Source organism: Aricia agestis, chromosome 14, assembly GCF_905147365.1.
Source record: "Aricia agestis chromosome 14, ilAriAges1.1, whole genome shotgun sequence".
Taxonomy (NCBI): Eukaryota; Metazoa; Arthropoda; class Insecta; order Lepidoptera; family Lycaenidae; genus Aricia; species Aricia agestis.
The window spans coordinates 10,993,806-11,019,804 of NC_056419.1; the positions used below are offsets into that span (position 1 = coordinate 10,993,806).

Consider the following 25,999-nt stretch of genomic DNA (forward strand, 5'->3'; position numbering starts at 1 on the left):
TTCATTATTGGTAAAATATTAGCCATTAAATATCCGTTATCTTACACAAATGCAGGTAAGATGTTGTCAAAACCAAAATGTATAATTCCTGTGAAATTTGGTGTGTATATCGGTAAATAGGGCTATTTCTTCCGTGAATTTTAGCTAAAACATCGTCATAATAACTTTATTATCCTATTCATAAGAATATTATTGCGTCTTTTTCAAATTGAAATGTATCAAGTTTTACATTCTTTTGCCCAGTTTTGTAGCAATTATTGATGGTATTCCCTGGTATTACCGATAGTTGTCTACCAATACGCCATCTAGTTACTAAAATGGAAACTGTTTGACAATCAAATTAAAAATATAGGAAAATCCCTCATTGGTGTCAAAAGCTTTTATAAAAAAACCCTGGTATCCCTTAAATCAATACAGCTGTGCAGTGTGCACACAATAAGTATTTCATTTTTTATATTAAACTTTATATTTTATGCCAAAATTTAAAGCTTATTTAGCCCCCCAATTACACAACTTTACCCATAAACTATTTATCATTGATAGGTTTAAGGTTACGTCACTGCACAGCTATAGTACTGAGTTTTTTAATACCGTAGAATAGATATAACAATCGAAAAAATCGAAACTTAAATGGTGTAGTATATAATCAAAGCTTAAATGTAAGATCAAAGATGATACCACCTCTTAAAGAAAGACTTTTGAGCAAGCGTCAGCGTGATATAGAAGACGCACGGCGCCATCTATTATGCATTTTTGGAACTAACTTGATTTGAACAAATTTACGCATTTTCACCCCCTGACAACGCTTTTTTCCAGTAAAAAAGTAGCCTATGTCCTTTCTCAGGCTTTAGACTATCTGTATACAAAATTTCATTACAATCGGTTCGGTAGTTTTGGCATTTAGCGTGAAAGCGAGACTGACAAACAGACAGACAGACCGAGATACTTTCGCATTTATAATATTAGTATAGATTATGTGCACACTGCACAGCTGTTTTTGGGTATTTTGATTAATAAAGGGCCGCGCTACACCGGAATGGCAGCGGCGAGGCGAGCACTTTCAGCACTGCCATTCCGGTGTAGCGCGGCCCTAAGAGGGGTACCACTTACCAGGGTTTTAAAAAGTTTTTAATTTGACACAAATTTTGTTAACACCGCGCGCTATAAACTAAAGTCCACGCGGACGAAGTCTCGGGCAACAGCTAGTAACTAATAAGTATGATTAGTTCTATGTTACAATGAAGTAAAAAATAAAACGCCATCTGTTGAATCGTATTAGAACTAAAATGTTCATTGCATCGATATATTTCTGGATTTTTTATAATATTATACATAAAATATATTTAAGTAAAAAATAAAACGCCATCTGTTTTCATATATTAGAATTAAAATGTTGATTGCATTGATATATTTTCTGGATGGAATATAGGCCAACACGGTACACTTGAACCTCCTTTATTTTAGAGCGCCTTCTGTTGCCAACTTGTCACATATATTAGAAATGCAGTAGGAGTTCTATAAGATAAGATAGATTGATTATTATTATACCAAGTGATAATATTATTAAACATAATATTCTAACGTATTAAAAACTATAAACATAAACATAAATAATTAATAAGTATGATTAGTTCTATGTTACAATGAAGTAAAAAATAAAACGCCATCTGTTGAATCGTATTAGAACTAAAATGTTCATTGGATCGATATATTTCTGGATTTTTTATAATATTATACATAAAGTATATTTAAGATTTTTGAAATATTATTTTAATACACATCCAAGACCCAGGAACATTGAAAACTTTTTGTTCCGCCTGCGGGACTCGAACCCAGGACCCCCGGGATGAGCGATGGCCACGCGCAATGCGAATTAGATTTCATCGATATTTTCATGGAAATAAGATATTATCCCACATCAAAATGTAGCCTATGTTCTTTCTCAGACTCTAGAATAACTGTGTACAAAATTTCATTGCAATCGGTTCAGTAGTTTTGGCGTGAAAGCGAGACAGACAGATAGACAGACAGAGATACTTTCGCATTTATAACATTAGTATGGATTAGTATGGAAGTAGGTATAAATTTTTATTTTTTTCACTCTCACTTTCACTTTCACTATGGTCACTTTATACTAAAACGTACTGCACCCACGGACGTAAAAAAACTGCACCTTAAATTTTTAACTGAAATTTTAATAAAAAAAATAACGGATGTTTATTGTTTTTCGTGTAATTCCGAAATAATATATATAATCCTTAAAGTCTTAAACGGTGAGGCAAAATTAAAAATACTTAGATAATTTAGAAGAAAATCCAGATGATTCCGACACAGAACCGGACTTCCTCATTTCTGCCGATGCCTTAGAATTTGAGATCCAAGGAATCGACAGGACTGACGAAGTAGATGAAGATGAAGAAGAGGAAAGTATTTAATTTGCAACAAATATAACTGACAATAAAACTTGAAAAAAACCTTTATTTATTTACTCCTAAGTTTAGTTGCTAGTTACCAACTAAGTCGCTTTAGAAAGTTAGTAGGTATCATTTTACATTCATAAAGTTTTGAGTATGCTCAAAACTTAATTTTCTTACAAAATTATCAATGATATTCTATGGTATTTTAGAAACTCATTGAAAATTATTGTCACACCAAGTAAAACGTACTAATTATTATATCTGACCTATCTGACAATAAATGACTTTAAATGACGGTCATTTATTATAAATGACGGTCACTTATCGTATGTGACGGTCAGTTTACAACACTGTAGCGAGAAGCATGCGCTAGCAAAACTGTGTTCAAGCATGCACAATGCACATGACGTGGTAGGTACCTTAATATCATGACACAATATATCAAAACGTAAACAAATCAAAAAATCATAAACTAAAGAGTTGTACAAAATAATATAAAAAGGTTTTAAAAAAGAAGTCTAGTTATCTACACTTCAAAACACGCGTCTGACCAGTGTTGCCAGATGGTTTCGACCTTTTATCTGTAGTGGGAACTGCTAAAATCTGTATAAAATCTGTATGTCATATTGTCTCTATTTTCTGTGTAAAATCTGTATTAAAGTCAACAAAAAAATATTTTTTATGAAAAAAGGGAAATGTATTGACGTGATAAGGGGATAATCGTATAATAAATAAAAATATACTCGTACATAAATTGGTAACGTTTTATTTATAAAAATAAAAATCTAATTAAAAAAAATTAAACACACTAAGGGCCTGTTTCACCACTTCCTGATTAACGTACCGGCGGATAGGCTATCCACAACTTTTTTGACAGATTCTGCATACTGACATGTCGAGAAAGTTAAGTATCCGGCACTTATGAGGAAGTGGTGAAACAGGCCCTTAACATAATAAAAAACATAGCAATTAGATAGAAATATTATTTTCATTAAATTTTTTTATTAAATTTCGACAGCAACTGCTCATCACCTCTAGATTATAGCATTGTTTCGCACCAATCAGTTACTTTGTATGCAAAAGACCTTCAATGGTGCCCGATTTAGCCTGTTTCGTTGTTGAATTTTTACAAAATTAATCATAATTACAAAATTTTGTAATTCTGTATAAATATCTGTATCCAGTACTTATCTGTATTACTCACCAAAAATCTGTATAAATACGGAGAAATCTGTATATATGGCAACACTGCGTCTGACAACTTGACACGCATGTTTCGCTTTGGCCAGTGTTGCCAACTATGGGGATTTCCCACTAAATTTAGTGGGAAAAAATAAATTTTGTGGGTTTTTTAGGGGGTAAAATATTTTAGGGATATTTTTGGGCATAAAAATTTTGAAGAATGGAATATTTTTTTAATAACAACCTTAACGTTATACGTGGGAGAGCCATGCTTCGGCACGAATGGGCCGGCTCGACCGGATAAATACCACGTTCTCACAGAAAACCGGCGTGAAACAGCGCTTGCGCTGTGTTTCGCCGAGTGAGTGAGTTTACCGGAGGCCTAATCCCCTAACCCCTACCCTATTCCCTTCCCTACCCTCAACTATTCCCTTCCCTTTCCTTCCCTTCCCTACCCTCCTCTATTACCCTATTCCCTCTTAAAAGGCCGGCAACGCACTCTTCTGATGCTGCGAGTGTCCATGGGCGACGGAAGTTGCTTTCCATCAGGTGACCCGTTTGCTCGTTTGCACCCTTATTTCATAAAAAAAAAAAAATTAAAGTGGCTCGGAACTTTGCCGCGAGCGACCGCGATGGATGAAAATTCGAACGAAATGCCACTTTATGACATAGGCTATAGGTTTCCCGTTTCAACCACTGGCTTTTACGCCGCCGCCCACGCCGGTGGCAGCATGGGTCGCCACGCAAATGTCAGTAGAAAATGATACCTATACTCTATGTCATAAAGTAGCATTTTATTTGAATTTTTACCGGTCGCGGTCGCTCGCGGCATAGAACTGCCGCACAAAGCACATGTCGCTATAGTCTTTTGAGTCGTACCAGCTGACAGTAGGCTGACAGATTATTAAATTTGTTGTCGTTGTATGTAATGAAAAAAAACAAAAGATTAAAGTATGTATTTAAAAACTGCTGGCCTGTAATTTGTTTGTTTGGCCTGTTGAAGGTGTATTTCAGCGTTTTGCTCTTAGTAGAACATACCCCATTTTTTTTAATATTTTGATTTTTTGGGGAGTTTTGGTTGAAATTTAGTGGGTTTTGAAGTTGCTTTAGGGGGAAAACGTTTTGAATAGTTGGCAACACTGGCTTTGGCCTTTGCCACGCGGTCGCGTAGGTGTGCACGGCGCCATAAGCATAGTACAAGGAGGGGAAGTAAGTTATCTTCATACAAAGGCACCGCGCGCGGCTTGTATGTGTGCGCCATAGTATCAATGTGTCGCCAGTCGCCACACGGCACACAACAAAATCTCGGACAATATTTCGGCATAACCAGTCGGGGCTAACACTTTACGCTGCACGCTCGCGCCGCACCGCGCCACGGTTAAACGAATCAAAAATGTCCGATCATAATCGCAGGAGTAATAGATATTGCTGTGTGTTCTGGTGTTTTAATAGTAATGCAACAATTCCAGAATTGTCTTTGTTTAAATTACCTGTTGAACAGGAAAGGTCAGTACTACCAGGTCTGTCCCACTCGCATGTTTAGGTATCGAGATGGGCAGATCACAAGGGACTCACAAGCGAGCGGTGACGCGCGCGCAGAATTTTTTGTCACATATATCTATGTACTGATTTAACCGCTGTGACAGAATCGTTATTAATCTGATAAATATGAACAATTGAAAAAAGTCGAAGAAATATTTCAATAAAGTAATTTAAGACTTTAAAATACAAAAAAAAAAGATAAAAAAAAATACACAAACAGCAAATAAACCAATTTGTTACAAATAAACCGCATACTACACATAAATAAACACAAGTTACTATGTTTAAGTTTAAGTGACCAGCTCCTACATTATAATCGAATATAAAACTATTATAAAATATACGTTGGGTTACTAAAATTTGATTATTACTATAAAAAAGTTTGCTATTAGTAGCTATAGTAATTAAAAGTAGATTATTTTATTTTCTAAAAGGTGACAATCTTGATTTCGTCAGAAAGGGTACCTCTTACGCGATAGAAAGGGAGCGCACATGTAGGCAAATATAATTGTAGGCACCTAACACTGCGCGGTCGGAATTTGAACTTTATAGTATCGCAGCATGAGTTGTTATTTTTTTAAACGGGTTTCACGAGTTGGACTTCTGTTGGTACTACTAATATATATTCTGTGGTACTACTCACTTATTCTAGCATATTATAATAATTTTTACTTGATGATCAGATACCTACTTACTTCTTTTTTATTGTATTAGTTTTCTATCACACAAAGGAAGTAGGTAGGTAGGTAGATCTACTTTCCCACTAGAACATCAATGATATTCTATGTTACTAACGTAACTAGATTGGAAGTTTACGGTAGCAACGCGTTGCCACTTCGAAGATGCCTGCAGGCATATCTCACATACATAATGACATACTAACGAATATATGACTTGACATTGTCTTTTGAACAAAAAAGTGGTTACGCATTTCTGAGAATCTTTTGTAAGACATTGCTTCTCTAGTATTTTAGAAACTCATTGTAGAACATAGTATAAATAAGATAATGTTTTATGTACTTTTGATCCGTCAACTAATTTGCCGCTATTGCTTTGTTTACGTAATAGTAATTTGCCGATTTCTCTGTGTTGTAGTCTGTAGACCGTATATTAACTAACTATGTACTTACAGTCAATTACTTAATTTAAATCGTAATTAAAAATAAGTAATTGACTAATTGTAAATCACAATACACATAAAGCAAAGTTCGAATCATAACAACAGATTTGTTTATAGTATAAGAGACAGGCGGTAGTTTTTAATGTTGTTTACTTTTACAGGGTATTTTTATAATTTTATTTAGACATCGGATTATATGCACGATCAAAGTGCCAAAATATGCATGCAAATATGCACGTAAAAATGGCCGAAATATGCACAAAATATGCACAATAAAGATTTACTTTTTAGTTTTTATTAAAAGTCGGGAGACCGCGACGTTGCCGCTGTTCATGCGGTTGCGCGGACGAAGCGCGGACTGCCGCTCCCACACCAACCCGCCGCGCCGCGCCTCCGCGCCGCCTAAAATGGGGAAGGCCGGTCGAAACTTTTCGTAGATGCCGCCACCTTAGCTTTTACCTGTCAATGATTTTGTCAAACAACAACAACAATTTTATTTAGTAGTTTTGCATAATTTCTGTATTAATTATATTGAAATCATTATGTATTCGTCTTGGCGTGTAAGTGAGCTAAAAGCTGAACTAATGAAAAGAGGCGCATCGCTTAACGGAAGACGGGCAGAATTAGTCGAAAGGTATAACCTCAAAAATATTTGATTTGCATTTTTTTCCAATAAAATTAGGCACTCATAGCCAAAAAATGGAAAAAATGTGTACCTTTTTACAAATATTTTTAAGTTACGTAACAATATTAGGTAAATATTCAATTTGGAGCTTGAATTATAACTTCTATTGTTGTTATTTATTCTTAACTTTTTCACCTTGTAGATTGGAACTTTACGACCGGAATTCCAATTTTGGAAGTGCAGAGAATCAGTCCATTGACGATGTGATGGAAGTTCCTCATGTTAGGACATATCGGGACATAAATGCTAGTTCATTGTTACCTCATGTAACCCAAACTTACATACGACAGTAATTTTGCTGGTAAGTATACATAACCCACGTACATAGTACAAATATTTTCATTACAATTCAATCAAATACCTATAATCACCTATAATATTTTATTACTATTTTTAGTGATGACAAGAAAATAAGTGAAGCTAAGGCATTGTGTGAGTCCCGATACCTACCTTGTTTTAGCAAGAGGATTTGGATTCAAATATGGGGGAAAATACCTTTAAGGATATTGCAAAAAACTATGAAGCAGCTGCAATATGAAGTAAATTTAAAGCTTCACAAAAGTGGAATAGCACAGGAATCTAACTGTAAACAAGTTTTTGTTTCTTATAACTAAACTTGGTTTAGTTATAAGAAACAAAAACTTATTATTCAGCTATATCTGTAATATATTAATTAAAAAGCATTAATGTGATGAAACTGGATTAAAGCATTGTTATAATATAAGATCATATAAATAAAACATACATTGATTTTGTACTTTTTATTATCAACAATACATTCCCTAAACTTATATAACATAAAACAAATAAAAAATATTTCTGATGCTAAAGGCACATAAAAAGAGTTTGTAAAATTTTGTATGTTTTTGTTAAACCTATCAATCTCTCAATGTGCACACATTGCCTGGCAAGCTTCTGGTCATGTTTTAGCAAAACCCCTGCTATTTGTGACTTGCCTTTTGAAAAAGTAGGTATGTTAATAGTAAATATTATGTTTTTTATTGCAAAGATTCAAGACCTATTTGATTTGATTGAACATTAAAACCCCTGTCTGCCATTATAATACAGTCTCCTTCTTGACACTAATTATCTATTAAAGGACTTCACTGTATCATATTTTGACGGTCACTTGTTGCTCCGCTGTACCCTTGAGAACAATTATCCACCTGGGGTTGGACCTACTAAAAAATTAATAGTATTTTTATTTTTGTATGAGCTAGTATGAATGAGTAGCTCTTTGGGCGGGGTATCTGTAGTATCTGTATCTGTGTATCTGTGTTGATTCTTGAGACCTAAAATAATAATTTTATATTATAAAAACATGTATGGAAACAAACTATGTCTACTTATATATTATGATTTACTTACAAAATATAGTTAAAATAATAACATACCTGATAAATACTTATGTTTTGGAAGTCGGAATCATGGAAATGTTTACATTTTTATGGGGCCTAACTTCGGGCCTAAAGTTTTTCCTTATTATAGCTTTCAGCCACATCTTAGCCATATTAGGATCTTTTGGGAATTATAGTGGGCACCTATTTCTTTACAAAACGGGACTTCACACATCTGAGGCATGTTATTTATTTAAAATAATCGAAAATTCCCTTTTAATTCCATACACTTTGACAACTACAAGGTGAAAGCTACTATAGCGCCACTTTGACAGTTGCCAACCCCATTGACAACCCTAAGACAGTAGGTAATTATATCGCGGATTGGGCCGGAGTTATCCTACTTCCCCTCCTTTTACTATGCCATAAGATTACATGGGCAGCGTTCGCCGCGCGGTAGACGCTACCGCTTCGCAGTCGCTTTGGTCGCGTAGGTTTGGACTTTGGCCTAAGCTTATGACGAGTGACGAGTTGACGACGCGACGCTCCGTACGCTCCGATTCCGATCCAGTGGACGCGCAGCTTTATGCTTAGAGTATACATTAGCAAGTATAATGTATACTCTATGGCTTTATGTAACTCAATGATGAATGATTCGGTTAGGTACCTCTCAGCTGTCAATTGTCGTTGACACTTGACTGTCGGATAGAATTTTTGTTTTGTGAAAGAAACATGAGTTTTGCAACGCGAATTTTTAATCCATTTCTATTTTATGTTGTAATAGCGTATGACGAACAATTTATCAAATTAACTGCTCGTATAGGCTTACAGTGACCATGGAGGAACAGAATAACGAGGTTGATTACAGTTCCGTAGTGGAAATTTTACTGAGTATGTTTGGTGAAGTTTTATGTAAAGATGCTATTGTTTCTATTGCGGAGAGCTGTGGTGGAGATCGTGAGTATTATTATCTGCTTTAATTAACGTAGCCCTTATAAAATAATTCTTTTACGCATAAAACTAATTAAGTTGAAACTATTTTAGTAGAAAGTGCAGTGCAATTTGAAATATTGCGCGCATACTGCATAAAGACTGAAATGTCATTTCTGTAAAATCAATATTGTTCATCTCACACATATCCCTGTTTCATGTCCTCAGTGTCTGCCAGGACTGCCATGGGTCCAGTTTGACCTTTGGTTGAACCAAGCAACTTGTGTACAAACCATATTTGCCCTTTCTAAACATCCCTGAAACTGGAATATTCTTTATAAACTATAATCTTAAAGTGCCAAGTAATCAAAAACAAGTAAAACAAAACTTAGCTGTGCTGGTTGATCTGACATTATTGATTTTTCCGAGCCTTCCATCCCAGTGTATTTAAAGTATAATCAATATAATGTGGTAAGTAATAGTTTAAATCTCTTCTATTTCAGTTCAAGAAGCAGCTAATATCATTATGAACATTACAACTGATGATGGTACGCCAAACCAAAATCAAGATCTGTCAAGAGAACCAGAACCAAACGAATTAACAAATACTATGAGTGACACAAATTCACATAATATACAAGCAGAAGAAACTACATCATTACAGCCAGGAACCATGGTGTATAGCCAAGCTATTTTAAGAGCTTCGTCATCTGGGGCTATACCCAAACAAATACCAAAGAAACCTCCTGAAGTTAAACGACAATCAAAAGAAATGGAGCAAATTTTAAAACTACATGAGAATGGTATAAGAACTCTGATAATATTGAGAGGAGCTGCTGGAAGCGGCAAAACTCATTTGGCAAGAAACATTGTTGATAAAATTTACGGCTGCCTTGTTCCAGGCTATTGGAGCCTACATATATTTAGCACTGATGATTACTTTATGAGAGGTGGCAGATATAACTTTAACCGTGTTTACCTTCCTGAAGCACATCGCTGGAATCAGGAACGAGCATATGCAGCAATGAGCAAAGGAATCAGCCCTATCATCATTGACAACACAAATATGGAGATTTGGGAAATGCAACCATATGTAAAAGTAGGTGTTCATAATAGTTATGTTCTAGTTATGCTAGAACCTAACACACCATGGGCTAAGAAAGTTGGTCAGCTAGTAAAAAGAAATGTCCATAATGTACCCACACATTCAATAATAAATATGTTGGATAGATATGAACCTGCAACATGTGAAAGCTTACTTGCCTCTCTGGGATTTAGTCATTCCATCAATAGTATATCTAATGTCAAAAGAACTTATCCTGAATTCATACCAAGGCCAGTTGAGCTCTCAGAATCACAGACAAATAATACTGGGATACTAGAGCCACAAAGCAGTGGTGCTCTAGAACAACAAGAAAACAACAGTAATATAGAAAGGCAAATGCAGAATTTGAAGTTTAGTGAAAAATTGGCTTTAAATGTACAGAAAAATGAAGCCTATATGAACAATTCAGCAGCTGGAATAACTGCCCCAGAAGTATCTACAAGCATAGAAACTAATTTAGAAAATATGAATGTTTACAAAGAAGTAGAAAAACATTTGGAAGAAGTAGCTAAAATTGAATGTGAATGGGATAATGGAGAAAATTGGGATGATAATTCCGCTTCAAAAGAAAATATGAGAGAGACTAAACAAAAATTAATAGAAGAATCAAAACATCTCCCACAAAGGAAATTAAGACCAGAAAAAAAACTACAAAGTGAAAAACTGCTGCCACCAATGGAAAATGTTCAAGATTGGACTATGTTTATGCCGATGTGGGATAAAAATAGTACTTCACATGCAGAACAGTCTTTAGCACCACTAATTGAAATGTCAACATCTGGTACTAGTATGGAAATTGGTGATACAGTTTTGTCTGACTTAAAAAACCCATTCAAAGTTATCACGGCTACACCAAGAGATATAAATGAGTTCTTTGTTAATGAGAGGAGCTTCAAAATTCCTGATAAATGGATGTTAGATAAGAGTACTTCAACCATAAATGAAGTGATGCATACTCCTCGTTGCAAAAACGAAGATAAACATTTTAACGAGTTTAGAAAACTTTTTAAATATATTCCCAGGTCTGCATTAAAAGATGTATTTGACAAATGTCATGGAGATGTAAATTGGGCAGTAGATATTGTCCTCAGTGATATGAGTGAAAAGCAATCAGACATACAAGATGACGAACTACTGGAGTCTGATAATGATGATGAGAATTGTGAAAACATTGAATGTGATTGTGTAGCTGTGTACAATGTGATACCAGATCACAATACAGCAGAAGAAATAAAACCAGAGTCGCCTGTAGCACCTGAAGCAAAAATGTCATCTCCTTTACCAGTAAAGAGAAAAATTAAAAAAGACAACAATCATTCTGATGCTTTTGCTCAAATAAAGCAAAAAATAGAGCAAAACATAGTCATATCTGATGATCATTACTCAGAGCATAGCTTAAAAATCAGAAAATATCTTCGCGGTGAAAAGGATGTTTCAGAAGAAGTGGTTAAAACTTGTGAAGATGAAACTGAAGCCGATACCAATAAAGAAAACTTGCCCAGCACATCTAACGTACCAGCTGACGGTATAAATGATCAAGCTATACATAGCACATCAAATAATACTGATGAAAGTGATGATGAAACTATATCAACTGTTGATGAAGTTGAGAAAACAATAAGTATTGATGTAACTAAAGATTTGATGTCACAGCTCGATGAACATTTTGGATGGAAAGAAATGGTGTACAGTAGTAATATATCTACGAAAATTAATGTACCAATTTCCATATTAAACGAACTTAATGCTATATGGATTGAGTCTCTGTTGTTTCAGATAGAGGAAAATAGTAAACAGTTAGAGATAATGGTAAAGCAAGACGAAGAATTCGCAAGGTAAATTAAAAGGAATGGATTTTGCTTTCAAGGGGTTAATGGCTTTCTTTATAGTTTGTAAGCTAATGTAGAAATCAATTACATAATTTAATCACATTAAAAGTGTTTTCAATCATTTTATCATCTTGTCACTATAGCTTAGTACTTGCATAGCATGCATTAAATGATAAAACAAAAATTATAATTACCTTTACTATGCGAATTTTACAGACAAATGGTTCAAAAGGAAGCAGAACTGCTTAGGACTGTCGATGAGCCCGGTATACCGGATTTCAAAGAAATCATGGATATGGATTATGCACTTTCCTTGTATCATAAGGATGTTGCGCAATGGCGTAATAACGAACCCAGCGACCTTGCGGCTAAACTGTCTAGGGATAAACTTAAAAAACTATTTCCCGATCTCTCAGAAGATTCATTATCAGAAATCTTAATGGCGCACGACAACAACTTTAAAATAACTGTAGAGGTAGAAAAATTAAATTACATAAATTATTTGAAAAAATTGTTAAAAAAATGTTTTATAAAAATGTGGGATTATAAAAAAAATGACATATTAAGACTATTTGCAGGCCCTGTTGTTATCTACAGGAAAATCAGACATAATGCTCGCACATAATGGTGTATCGAAATTCATAATGGACAACGAAAATGAACAAAGGGAAAAACTTCTAAACAAAGAAGAAACGGTAATATATTTTATGCATTAAATGTAATATGTATACGCAGCACATTTGGCGTGCACGCACGTAATTTACGTATATGCACGCTTTATATATATTTTCAGCGCACGCGACGCATTTTGCGGGCACGTACGTATTTTACGTGCAAATTTACGAACACGCAAAAATTAAAATTTATTGTTTATGTGCAGACTTTATCGGAGACTGAGTGGCCTCCATTGCCAGAAAATGAAGAAATTAATATGGATCTTGTCAGGAAATACCGCGAAGAGGCTGAAAAACATCTCAAATTCAGAAATATGTAAGTATCGCCTTTGAATGTATTTTTAAGCTACTCTAGATAATATTATTATATAAAGATGATTCAAGGTGTGCGTATGCCATGCGTCTTTAGATATTTATGTAACTATCTGATACTTAAGATATCTTTATCTGTGATGATTCTTATGTATTGTATTTATTGCGTAGATTTGTTGACACTCTTTGCGATGTTATCTATATTTTTATAATCGTACATCAACCCTCCTAATAATAAATTTATTTACGCAAAACTATTCAAGATCTGCTATCTTAGTCTGTCAAGTTACTTTTTCAACAGGTCAAACAAAGACAAAAAGAGTATAGTCTGGTAATATTTTTATTAGTATGGGGGTTAGAAATTAAGAAGACATAATTTTAGATATTATATTTCATTTAGTATATTAATGCAGTGCGAGCGATCATTTTATAAAAAAAGTCTGGCGTTAAGTATCTAACATTGGTTCTCATTCTTATTTCATCTCTTCTTGAGTCCAGAATTTTTTTTGTTACATGTTTAAGTTGCAAACAAATTACCCGTAGTTAAGTCATGTTACTTTGCCTAAAAGGTTCTAGCTTCTAGAATAGTCTTTCCTTTGTTGCCTACTACGCATTTGCTTTGCTCTCGAGCATACCCTGGATGTCCTGACCTAATTTAAATGAATCAATAATATCCGGATGCTATCCAGCGTCTAGCGAACGCATGCGTTACGAGTGCATCTGTGCAAGTGCATATAGACAGCTGAATCAATAGCGAATGCCCTAGGCGTCCAATCAATCTAGACCCGGGTATCGATTAGCGTCCCGGGAGTCGGGACCTAGTGTTTGTGTACAGTCTACGTCATTACAGTCCTACCTCCCCGGCTGTTTACATGTGTGAAAATGGAAGTGATAAAGAGGAATCTTTTCAAAGACGACCGTTTCATTTTGGATTGGATGGACTTTGACAGAAACGCTTGGTTGTAGGTCGCACCAGAAGGCTCAGGAGTTGATGCGGCGGGGTTTGACCCCAGCTGCGACGTTTTACAGCGAAATAGCCGCGTACCATAAGATGAAATACGAGCAGTCCAACAGCTACGCTGCGGCTTCTCTCATACATGTAAGTGACATTTTATTTTATTGAAATTTTATCTTTATTTACTGCACAAAGGATGCTATTCCATTGCAAAAGCGCCTCGCTGCGTAGTTAAAATTTTAAACGCAATGTGAATATTCATTATACATTCATTAAATAATAGTCAATTTTAAATCTCTATCTCAAAGTTTTGATTTGAATTAATGCCCTGTTTGATCTATTCGATAACTTTCATAACTTGATTCTATTTATATACTACTTGTGATAACTGCGCAATTTTATTGATAATGGGATTTAGATAATTTCTATTTATATTGTACAAAAAATCTTCGAAACTCTTTATATGTTAAGAAACTATAATAATTGCGAACAAAGAAACGGATTCTAAACCAAATGAATAACAAAGGATAGATGGCGCTAGTGTCTTAGGCGTTTAGCTTGATATGTTTTGTGACCTAGACAATAAGTTGATGGTAAAACAAAGAAGCCACAAGTAGCAAGCCTTTTGTTAACACAAAAGTATTATCATTTCATAGTCTTTTAGATCGAGACTCGAGTTTGTCAAGCGATAATTTATAAAAATATATACTTTATAATTTTATAAACCTGAAGAGTATGTTTGCTTGAACGCACTAATCTCAGGAACTACAGGTCCGATTTAAAAACTTATTTCAGTGTTAGATAGCTTATTTATCGAGGCGATTAAGGCTATAGGCTATATATTATCACGCTAAGACAAATACGACCGGAGAAACTCAGAAAAATGAGGGAAAATCGGGGGAAATATTAGAAAGGGTTTATCTCACGAACTACTGGAGCAATTCTTATAGCAATATTTGACACAGATATAGAGTATACATATCTATTTTTTATGGGAAAATGTACGTACGTACGGTTTTTGTAAAATTCCTAATTTACGCGGGCGAAGCCGTGCGGGACATCTAGTTTTATATAATATTATGTGTCAAGGACTTAAGGTGTTACCACAGATATAGATCAATATCATGATCTATGTCTGTGTGTGTTACAGTGGTGGGTACGATAGATAAAAGAAAGTGTCTTTTGTCTGTCAATCGTCTCATGGTTTTGACTATAGCATTAAAATATGATGTAACTTGTTACTGGGCGTGTGACGCACAGGCGCATAAAAACCGGGTCAGTTTGGGTGGGGTTTTGGGTGCGGTCTGCGCGCATCCTTTTTACATCGCCCCCGCAATCACCCCGCATTTTCTACCGCACTTCCCCACTTTCCCCTCCCGGCTTTCGGCACTCCCCACTTTCCGCCTCCCCGCTTGCAGTTTCCCCGCTTCCCACTTCCCCACTTCTCTGCTTCTCGCTCCCCGCTTGTTCCTTCCTCACCTCTGCTTCCCCGCGCTCCCATGTTTTCTTCTTTTCTTTTGTTCTCACAATATAGTACTTTAGATTGTAATGTAAATTATAATGTATAATTAATATTTAATGAATGCTTAAAATGTTATAAATAATAAGTGCAGCAACAGCTATTACGTCCTGTTACCTTTGTCATTATTATTTTTAATTTGAGTGAAATTTTGTCTTATTTTGTCTTGGTCTATCGTATCCTTTTTACCCTGCCTACTTTATCTTTTACTTATAAAGTCCATAATAATTTACGTGAAAACTTTTTGTTTCCAGCTTCACGCAAACAGTGGTAATGAAGGTGACACTGTAGATCTTCACTTCTTGCATGTGAACGAAGCTAAGGAATCTTTGGATCTATTTCTTGATGAGCACATCCAAATTCTGCGAAACAAAAACGGTCCAAGATACCAGAAGTTGTTCTTTATAACTGGTCGTGGATTGCACAGCAATGGCAGGCCTAAGATCAAGCCGGCTGTGAAGAAGCGGTTGCGAGAACGTGGCTTACGGTATTTATATTCTACCTATAATATGCTAGCTGATTGATAGATCAACGCATTCTCCCTTAAAAGTCAATTCAGACCGCAATGCGACGAGGCGAGGCAAAGCGCGGCGCGGCATAAATTTGTATGGATTTGACAGATTTCAATTGCGTGAGACGTCTTACGAATCTGTCAAATCCATATTAAATTTAGAAATGCATCTACGCGTGACGTTACCGTCTGAATCAACCCTTAGGCGAGACCGCACTAAGCGACACTACGCTGCAGCGGCGCGACACAACACTTCACGTTCCATAGAACTGACGTTTCTTTGCCGCGGAGCGTCGCTGCCGCGTTGTGCTGCTTACATAATACGATTTCTTACAAATTCGATTTTCACCGTGCGGCGTAAATCGTGCGGCTTTAGTCACCCGTGTAAATCGGCCAGAACCCCCTTAAAGGTAGGAAAAACCCATCAATTTAGGTCTTGGACCAAAGTCTTAATAAAAAAATAGTAATAAATACTTACATATAATATATTATCAAAGTCTTAATAAAAATAGTTTTATATAAGGTGTTTAATGTTTATGTAATAAGAATATTAATAAGATATATTTTTCAGTTACAGCGAGACGAACCCCGGTCTAATTTCGGCCAAGGTAAGCGCTACGAGTGTGCTCGCCAATGAGTTGGGTTGATTCGGTCACGGCCCGCTCCCGGGCCACGGTCAGCCAGTAGGCGATGACGTATCTATGGATGATGAAAGCGTATCTACGGGTTATGGCAACCTTGAGGGCGATCACTATCAACTTTTTGGTGACGAGCGCCAGCCCTGGGTCGACGGGTACCAGTGGATCGGGGTGGGATATCGACCTGTTGGTTACCACCTGGTCCCCGCCGGATATCCTACTGGTGAACCAAATTATGAACCTAGTTCTTTTCATGATATACCTCAATCTCCGCTTCAACATCACTTCGCACCGCAGCCGTACACTGAGAGCTATCTTGGTACAACTCATGCACATTTCGTTAGTAATATTATACCAATATTGGTACCTGCAGCTGACTCTACGTTCACAAGGTATGGTGTGATGATTCGAGTCGAACGCTTGAACGTATACGGTCGGGAGTCGGTCGCCGGTACTGTTGTATATACGGTCCCGGCCTCTTACACATACATATTACCGGATAAGCGTTTGCAGCAAAATAGGTTTGGAAGGCAGCGGTTTCGTAATTAAAGCATATTTTGCGGCGTGCGTGCACGCTTTACGTATATGCTTAATATACGTGTACGTTTTATGGGTCGCATATATCGTGTACGCTCGCGGGTACGTATACGCCTAAGAATACGTATACGTTTCGCAGTTGGTACTGCACGTATACGCTCAAAGGTACGTGTACGCTCGAGAATACGTATACGCTTAGTGCGTATACGTTTTATGTTTCGCTCGAGGGTTCGTATGCGTTACAAAATACGTATACGTTTCAAAGTGCGTACGCTAAGGGTAACTTAGTAAATACGCTGTTATTATTATATGTACATAATATTATGTGTAATTCGAAATGTGCTGTAGTAGAAACAATCAGTCTGTTAAATGTTATATAACATGAATAACTGCTGGCCGATTTGGCCCGATAATAATGTTCTAGGTAGTATATAATATTGTGTCCTATAAAAATAAAATATTTTGGGTTTCAACATACGGGTTAAATCATCGTCCAAATAACTGACCCAAGTATTAACAAAAATACAATCGTCACGTTAAATTTAATGTAACTTTTGGTATATGGAGCTCCATACCAAATTTTACATTAAGATTAACACTGATTGTAATTTTTCATTTCGTAAAGTCGTAAAAAAATGATAAAATACGCCTTTTTTAGAATAAAATCAAAATCGCCATTGTAAAACTTGATGACATTTACCAAGCTGGTATTTTTTTGTTGCACGCTAAAACTAAGGATAAGTTAGTTTTAAAATGGAGAATATATTGTTATACGAATCTATGAATGTATTTAGGATTAATAAAAACGATCTCGTTTTAAATTTATTTTACAGTGTTGTTCTAGTTTATATAATTATTATCAGTCAATCGTCGTCTATGTTACTATAGTAAATACTCTGCTTTTGTGATGACGTTTTGGCTGCCATGGGCTGATTATGATGTTAAAAACAGTCTTTAGATTTAAGAAAAACATGATAATATTCGGAATCTAGGGACAGCAGGGTAAAAGTGACAGGGAATGTATCTTCATAATGAAGTTAATTTACCTGAAAACTTTTATTCAATATGTTATACCTACTATGATATAGAAAGAGATATAAGCAGGTATCAATGTCAACTTTTTGGTTAAGGTCACCTATTGGACTTTTATTTTTGAGAAAAATAACTTTATTAAATGTTAGTATTGAATCGAAAACACGAAATTATTTGTTTAATAAAATATCTATTTAGATAATATTTTGTAAATAATCTAACGAACTCGAGAGAAAACGTGCATTTTTTCAAATTTTTTATCATGGCAACTTTTTACTCGTTATCCGTCATAATCATAAATAAGAATATTTTATCGTCAAAGTGATATTTTAAAAATAACAAAATTAAAATTTTGTTTATCATACATTCTTAATTTAGGTTAAGTACATTTTTTCGTACCATAGATTTTTTTCAGAGTCAGAATGTTGCCACACAAATAAAATTTTGCAGCAATTTATAAGGATTAACTTTCGTTTGCGAAACTCTCTTGCGTCCTTGTATTTTATATAAAATGCGGTCATGTTTTATAGATTTACTTTTAGTTTTATAATTAAGCTAAAATATTTTAAAACTCCTTTAAATGTACCCTTCTAGTACTCGTAGTACAAAATATCGCTCAAACTGTATTCAAATATTACTAATAAGAATTATTTATATTAATATTTTACAATATTCGTACATAATTAATTTGATATAGTTTTCGGTTTGGGACGAAATTTTTGAGTGACCTTTTGGACTTCAAATTACAATAAATACGATGACCCCATAACTTAACTATTTATTCATAAGAAATATTATTTCTATCAAAATTCTATACTCCTATAACTATATGACGTATATTTTTCTATCACTATACAAAAGTAACATAACCTTTTGAAATTTTAAAGTTTAAGCTAGCCCCTATATTTTTTACAAAAAAGACAATTTTGTTACGTCATATACATTGTTATAAATTATATTCATACATCCTACAGGTAAAAAAAGTTATTATTAGTTTTAAAATTATTACAGGGAATTTTCTTAAAGACTTCAAACTTTTCGAAGTATTGTTAGGTCTACACAATTTATGTTACATACCTTATTATGTTTATGTAAATAATTTTATAAGTTTAAGATTTATTGTAAGAATTTTGCAAGCAAATATTTGCTGATAATGTTACATAGATTTAAGGAAATGTTTTGAAATCCAATTTGTGCTAAGAATTAAACTTGTATAAAATTGCTGTGCAGAGAGTATAAATATGCTCTGCTTTGTAAACGCTTGTCGTTTTTTTTTTTTTAAACTTAGAGCCTGTTTCACCACTTTATGATAAAGTGCCGAATAAAGGCTTTTTTGACAGATTCTTCATATTTCATCTGTCAAGTTAAGTGGTGGATAGCCTATTCGGCACTTATCAGGAAGTGGTGAAATAAGATTGTATTATAGAATAAGATTGTATTATAATGTTACTGATATGAATAATACGAGCACATATCCCAAAAAGCTTAAAAAAGGCAGAAATCTTTGTATAAGATTGCCAACGTAGTATATGTAAATAACTGTTGTAGTAAAAACCGGTTTAGGCCAGTTTATTAGCGGTTTTAAAATCAGTTTGAATCATTCTAGTAAAGGGCCCCCGAGACGGTCAAAGGGTTTGATTCAAACACGTAAATTTTGGTTTGACTCAAACAATTTTGATCGTTTACAAAGCTAGTTTGAACGGTTTGACAAACATTTACGTGTTTGAAGCTTGTTTGATGAAATTTCATATTTTTGTTGTGTTTGACATGCCGTTTGATCGTGTTCCGACGCGTTTGAAGTTTGAACAAACTCGGCTTAGTTTAGTGCTGGATTTTGAAAAAAGTAAAAAAGAAAGAAACTATATTTCTAGCACTTTTTGTAGATTTTCGTGAGTAAACGTGAATTTTTTCCATTTTTAAATCGTTAATTTTGAAGATCATTATTTTTTTACCCTAAAAAATTTCTTGCGGCCCGCGACTGCAAGCCCAAAATATATTTGTGGCCCACACGAAAAAAGGTTGGGGACCACTGTTCTAGAGCATCTTGTCTGTATCACAAGACGTGTACTCGACAGCGCGTATTGAATTAAACTGCGCAGTGTCGTTTGACAAACCGTTCAAACTGACATCAAACGGTTGCATCAAACACGTAAGGTTTGAATCAAACCGTTTGATCGTCTCGGGGCCCCTTAACAGTTAAAAACGGTTTCAACCACTAGTTGCGGCTAAAGCCGGTTTCAATAACTCTAGTAATGACGAATACCGGTTTCAACCAGTCTTGTCTACGACCAAGGTCTGTTTTATGTAGCAAATTGCGGTAAAGTTTGGTGAAAACTGGTTTAGGCTGATTTTATAGTAGTTGATGTGACAATCTTGCATGTATTGAATCATACTTACAGAGTAAACAGAAGTAACGAGTAGGCCGACTCAAAAGAGATCTCCAAAATACGTTTGATGACATAGTATGTCATATCGGCCTGCACGCGCCGTAATAATGCGTTACTAAGTGTCCACACTATGCGCTTTCGTCTTCAATTTTCATCATCTTCTTTCATTCAACTTTCGTTTTGGCGCATTCAATAACTGAATGCGTCAACGAACGCAACGCCAACTGTCATTTTTAATAACAAGGCGAAAGCTTTGGATACTGTCAGAGGGCATGAGTCGCGGGCATGCCTCACGTTCGCTGTTGACTGCGCTATAACGCATGCCCTTGACGAACAGAAAAAGGCACAGTGTGGACAAAGCTATTGTGAAACATGTTGAAAGTGACAGTCGCGCCCAACTCGCGTATATTCGTCCGTTTCTTTGAAGCCGAGAACTCCTTAATTCTGTCTACTCTGATACTTATATATTATGTAAGAAATATATTGTGGGTAAGCCACCTATATGCTTTTAAATAAACTACTATGAAATATATGAATGTATTTTCCGATTATTGATGTCAAATTATTAAAATATGTCTAATAGAATAAACTACTGGTATACATAATATACATTTGATGTAGCATCGAGAAATATATTAAATGTTTCAATAAGTGTTAGGTATGTGCTAAGAAAAGTCTTATAATATTATCAATTTGAATTGATGTAGTAGAATTTGATGTCCATTATATTAATTATCATCAGAAATAAACGTAGTAAAAATAAGTATTAAGTGTTAGTAAAAATACTATAATAAGTATATCTATCAATTTCTGACAAATGTTCTAAAATTTTGTGGATTGACTATTTCTGTGTACAAAAATATGTTTCGATTTTAACATAGGCGTAGATATTATAAATGTTTCGATTTTTGGTGTACCAATAAGATACATAAACGTAAGTTAAAATCTTTAAAGATTCTTTTTAGCCCAGAATACTGGCAGTGTCATATTATATTCAACATAATATTATAGTATGAGCTAAATGTTATAGAAAATATAATAATATGTCGTTGTTAGTATAATATCTTTAATTTGTCGACATGCCATTTACTGTTCTAATTTGTTTTTAATCTATTTTTTGTGTTGTAATTTTTGTGGTGGCCACCTACTCTATAGTTAGAAACACAGTTGAATAAGTTGCCTTGTTGTTTTAATTCAAATATTGCTTAAAGCAACTTCTTCTTAAATTAAAACTGAAAAATGTATTTTCTTACTTTGGTGATATAATTTGCCAGGGCCGAAAGTTATCGAGATCTTTATATAAGATCTCTTATTAGGGATATACGCCATAGTAAGTCTATGTAATAAAGATTTTACGTACTTTTTTTGTTAAAAAACTAATTCTAATATTGATAATAACCTAAAGAGATAAATGAACCTATGCACTCAAATTGAAAGAACGAGACATTATAACACAATAGCAATTTAATTTAACGTTATTTTATGTCACAAAAGAGCTAAAATTACTTTGAACTTAAATTGAACAAAAATACATTTTGTAAGATAAACCAACGTATGTTAACTATATCTTACCACTAAATATTTTTAAGACAATGACTATACCCCATCGTTTTATTATATTCCACTAATTCAAAAGATAGACTTTGTTTATTATAAGGCTATGAACCCACTAGAGAAAAACTGTCGCCATCGCGCATCAGTTATTTTTTCAGTTTTTTTTGTGGACTCACAGCCTTGATTCAAGTTGGTAACATAATATACATTTTGTTGTTTAGTATGTTATTTTTTAGCCGTTAATCAATGCGACATTACCACAAACGACATAGCTGTTAGTAATGTTATAAGTATTTTATTATTCAATTTACCTTGTATGTTTCCTCAAATTGAGTCCTTTAATGGGTGCTTTATTTTACACTTCAAAGACATTTTCTTAAGACAATTTTCATTTTTAGTTAGCATTTTATTAAGATTTAGGCATGATTTTTTAATATTTACTTATTTATAGATTTTTTACAATGTTTCTAGAACTTTCTAATTACGTAATATGTTAAACGAAATTATTTTATAAGTCAAGGTTGAATTATGTTGTTAAAAGTTCTGATTGTTTGTATAAACCTATTATGTTTTAAGTATCTGACAATACCTAAGTGTATGCACACAAAGAAAAATAATAGTCTTTAGTATGTAGCTATAATTTCTTAGTTATTATTTAGTAATGCAAAACAGTCGCCAAGTTATTTTCTTTCTTCATAAGTACGTAAAAATTCGCCGCGACAGTTTATTCCCAATGTGCGCATAGCCTTATATGATTGATATTTTATTATTCTTAAGCCTACTCTCGCCAATATTAGTTAAAGTAAAAAAAACTGTGTTACTTAAACAAGGAACGCAGAAATGACTCAATATTTTAAATTAACCCAGGATTAACTTTAACCCAAATTCAAGCTAGTGGGCCTGAATCTAGTAAAATATTATGTACTATCAGAGAAGTTGATTCCTAGGCAGATGGGAGATCTACGTAGTTTGGTCGCATTATGTCAAACCCAACCGCCAGATCACAATAATTAACATTGATTTGACATGATCTGACCAAACGACGTTGGTCTGTCAACTGCCTAGGAATCAATTTCCTCGATGGTACCTATATAACATAATGAATAATAATATTATGAAAAAGTATTTCCGGTACGTTCCCTATAAGGTGAAAATTTAAACCCCATGGACGTGGCTTATTGGAAAAAAATGATGTGATGGACATTTTCGTTACCATGTAAGCTTTCGGTATTTGTAAACTATATTTTGTTGAGTTTGTCTCTAGTGTCTTAGACACAAATTGGTGTTAGTTATAAGGTTGTGGAATTCAATGTTGTCAATTAAAAGACAAATAAATGTTGTGTATTAAATTGGTCTTTTACTGTAGACTAGGTGACGCGTGACGCCCTTCGTCAAAATTCGTTTATCGCACGAGAACCGTACATTTTTCCGGGATAAAAAGTATCCTATGTCCTTTTGCCGAACATTTCTACAGTATTTACGATAACGATCGTAAATTCTGTAGAGATGTCCAGGAAAATAACCACATTTCGGCCAAATGCCCGGGAATTCTGACGTGCCTGACCGGCGACGGCAATTATTTAGGTGATGGCAACCCTAGATTTGGTTAGAGTCTTTTAACCTCTAGCTGATATCCTCTTGATGCTTGAGTAGACTTGATTGAAGCAATAACCGACTGACTAATAAAAATGTTTATACACTGAATACAAGGTCTGCTTGTCTTAGTTCGGTATACCTATTGGAAGAGTCACATGACACACAAGGACAGGTTAACGTTTACATTGTAGGTTCGGATCTGCAGAGTGCTGGAGCAGTGAAACTGTTGCCAGCTACTGTAAGATCGTACAAAAACTATCGCCTTCACGTCATGTCATTTTGATTGTTGTATTGGCAAATCTGGTGAGATTTTATATATTAAAAATGTTAATATCATTATGCATTATAGCAAAAAAAAAGAAAAGCCACATTAGTTTAAGTAGGGTTTATTTTTATTTACTTACTGTCTTTGCTCGTGCTGCCGTCTAGCGTAAAATCATTGCAGTAATATTATATCCTATTCAAGGTATACATTTTGATAGATACAAACCACTATACTTAACACTTTACAGTAGAATTTTGTTTTTTGATACAAAATACGCCGAGCTTCGCGCCGCGTAAGCTTCGAGAAAAGCTCCTTTAGGTGTTTAGTTTTCGCAATAATAAACAGATGGCGCTTTTATAATTTACGACAGTGTTGCCCAACCGGTAGCTCGCGGGCACCTGATAGTATAAATTAAATAAACTAACTAAATTACCTAGTTTTCTTTATATTGGGATTTTCAAAATAGCTCTTGGGGCAATACCAGTTGGGCACCACTGATTTACGATAAAACCTAAATAGGTTCTGAAATCTAAAATATTATAATTGCAACTTAAAGTTTTGTAAAATATGTAGAGTACTTACTCTGCAAGTTTGCGTTTTTTTTTAAGAAATAAGGGGGCAAACGAGCAAACGGGTCACTTGATGGAAAGCAACTTCCGTCGCCCATGGACACTCGCAGCATCAGGAGAGCTGCAGGTGCGTTGCCGGCCTTTTAAGAGAGGATAGGGTAATAGGGGAGGGTAGGGGGATGGCAAGGGATTGGGCCTCCGGCAAACTCACTCACTCGGCGAATTATAGCGCAAGCGCTGTTTCACGCCGGTTTTCTGTGTGAACGTGGTATTTCTCCGGTCGAGCCGGCCCATTCGTGCCGAAGCAAGGCTCTCCTACGTATAAAATTTCTTGAGTAATCCATACTTATACTAATATTATAAATGCGAAAGTATCTCTGTCTGTCTGTCTGTCTCGCTTTCACGCCAAAACTACTGAACCGATTGCAATGAAATTTTGTACACAGTTATTCTAGAGTCTGAGAAAGGACATAGGCTACATTTTTATGTGGGAAAATATCTTATTTCCATGAAAATATCGATGAAAATTAATTCGCATTGCGCGTGGCCAGCGCTCATCCCGGAGGTCCTGGGTTCGAGTCCCGCAGGCGGAACAAAAAGTTTTCAATGTTCCTGGGTCTTGGATGTGTATTAAAATAATGTTTCAAAAATCTTAAATATATTTTATGTATAATATTATAAAAAATCCAGAAATATATCGATGCAATGAACATTTTAGTTCTAATACGATTCAACAGATGGCGTTTTATTTTTTATTTCATTGTAACATAGAACTAATCATACTTATTAGTTATTATGTTTTTGTTTATAGTTTTAATACGTTAGAATATTATGTTTAATAATATTATCACTTGGTATAATAATAATCAATCTATCTTATCTTATAGAACTCCTACTGCATTTCTAATATATGTGACAAGTTGACAACAGAAGGCGCTCTAAAATAAAGGAGTTCAAGTGTACCGTGTTGGCCTATATTCCATCCAGAAAATATATCAATGCAATCAACATTTTAATTCTAATATTTGAAAACAGATAGCGTTTTATCTGGGGGCACGGGAGTGCCCCCGCCAAGATGAGCCAAGCGATTATTTTTTACTTAAATATATTTTATGTATAATATTATAAAAAATCCAGAAATATATAGATGCAATGAACATTTTAGTTCTAATACGATTCAACAGATGGCGTTTTATTTTTTACTTCATTGTAACAGAACTAATCATACTTATTAGTTACCGTAAACCGGGGTGAATAGAATTGAAGGGGGCAAGAGGAAAAAAACTTAGGATAAGTTTCAATG

General features: G+C 34.7%; 1 protein-coding gene and 1 long non-coding RNA gene across 4 annotated transcripts; both read left to right on the forward strand.

Annotated features, from left to right (window-relative positions):
• The first annotated feature begins 6,682 nt into the window (after positions 1-6,682).
• On the forward strand, positions 6,683-7,433 carry LOC121733943. Its single transcript, XR_006036629.1, has 3 exons — positions 6,683-6,895; positions 7,089-7,247; positions 7,344-7,433. It is a non-coding gene; the product is annotated as an uncharacterized LOC121733943 (long non-coding RNA).
• A 1,567-nt stretch (positions 7,434-9,000) lies between these two features.
• LOC121733935 (NEDD4-binding protein 2) lies at positions 9,001-18,606 on the forward strand. Of its 3 annotated transcripts, none has more exons than XM_042124337.1 (8): positions 9,001-9,240; positions 9,717-12,153; positions 12,364-12,622; positions 12,726-12,842; positions 13,028-13,137; positions 14,100-14,232; positions 15,862-16,094; positions 16,690-18,606. In XM_042124337.1, the coding sequence occupies exons 1-8, from the start codon at positions 9,120-9,122 to the stop codon at positions 16,763-16,765; spliced, it is 3,486 nt and encodes a 1,161-aa protein (XP_041980271.1). In that variant the 5' UTR covers positions 9,001-9,119; the 3' UTR covers positions 16,766-18,606. The 3 variants fall into 3 exon arrangements, with proteins under 3 accessions (XP_041980271.1, XP_041980273.1, XP_041980272.1); XM_042124338.1 differs by lacking the exon at positions 9,001-9,240 and adding an exon at positions 9,462-9,498; XM_042124339.1 differs by lacking the exons at positions 13,028-13,137; positions 14,100-14,232; positions 15,862-16,094; positions 16,690-18,606 and having other exon boundaries at positions 12,715-12,836.
• Positions 18,607-25,999: the final 7,393 nt, after the last annotated feature.

Bases quoted from the DNA above. Each gene is read 5' to 3' on its own strand.
- LOC121733935 (XM_042124337.1), top strand. From the start codon at position 9,120: ATGGAGGAACAGAATAACGAGGTTGATTACAGTTCCGTAGTGGAAATT. The intron at 13,138-14,099 runs GTAAGTATCGCC...GCTTGGTTGTAG, and splicing joins CATCTCAAATTCAGAAATAT to GTCGCACCAGAAGGCTCAGG. The intron at 14,233-15,861 runs GTAAGTGACATT...TTTTGTTTCCAG, and splicing joins CTGCGGCTTCTCTCATACAT to CTTCACGCAAACAGTGGTAA.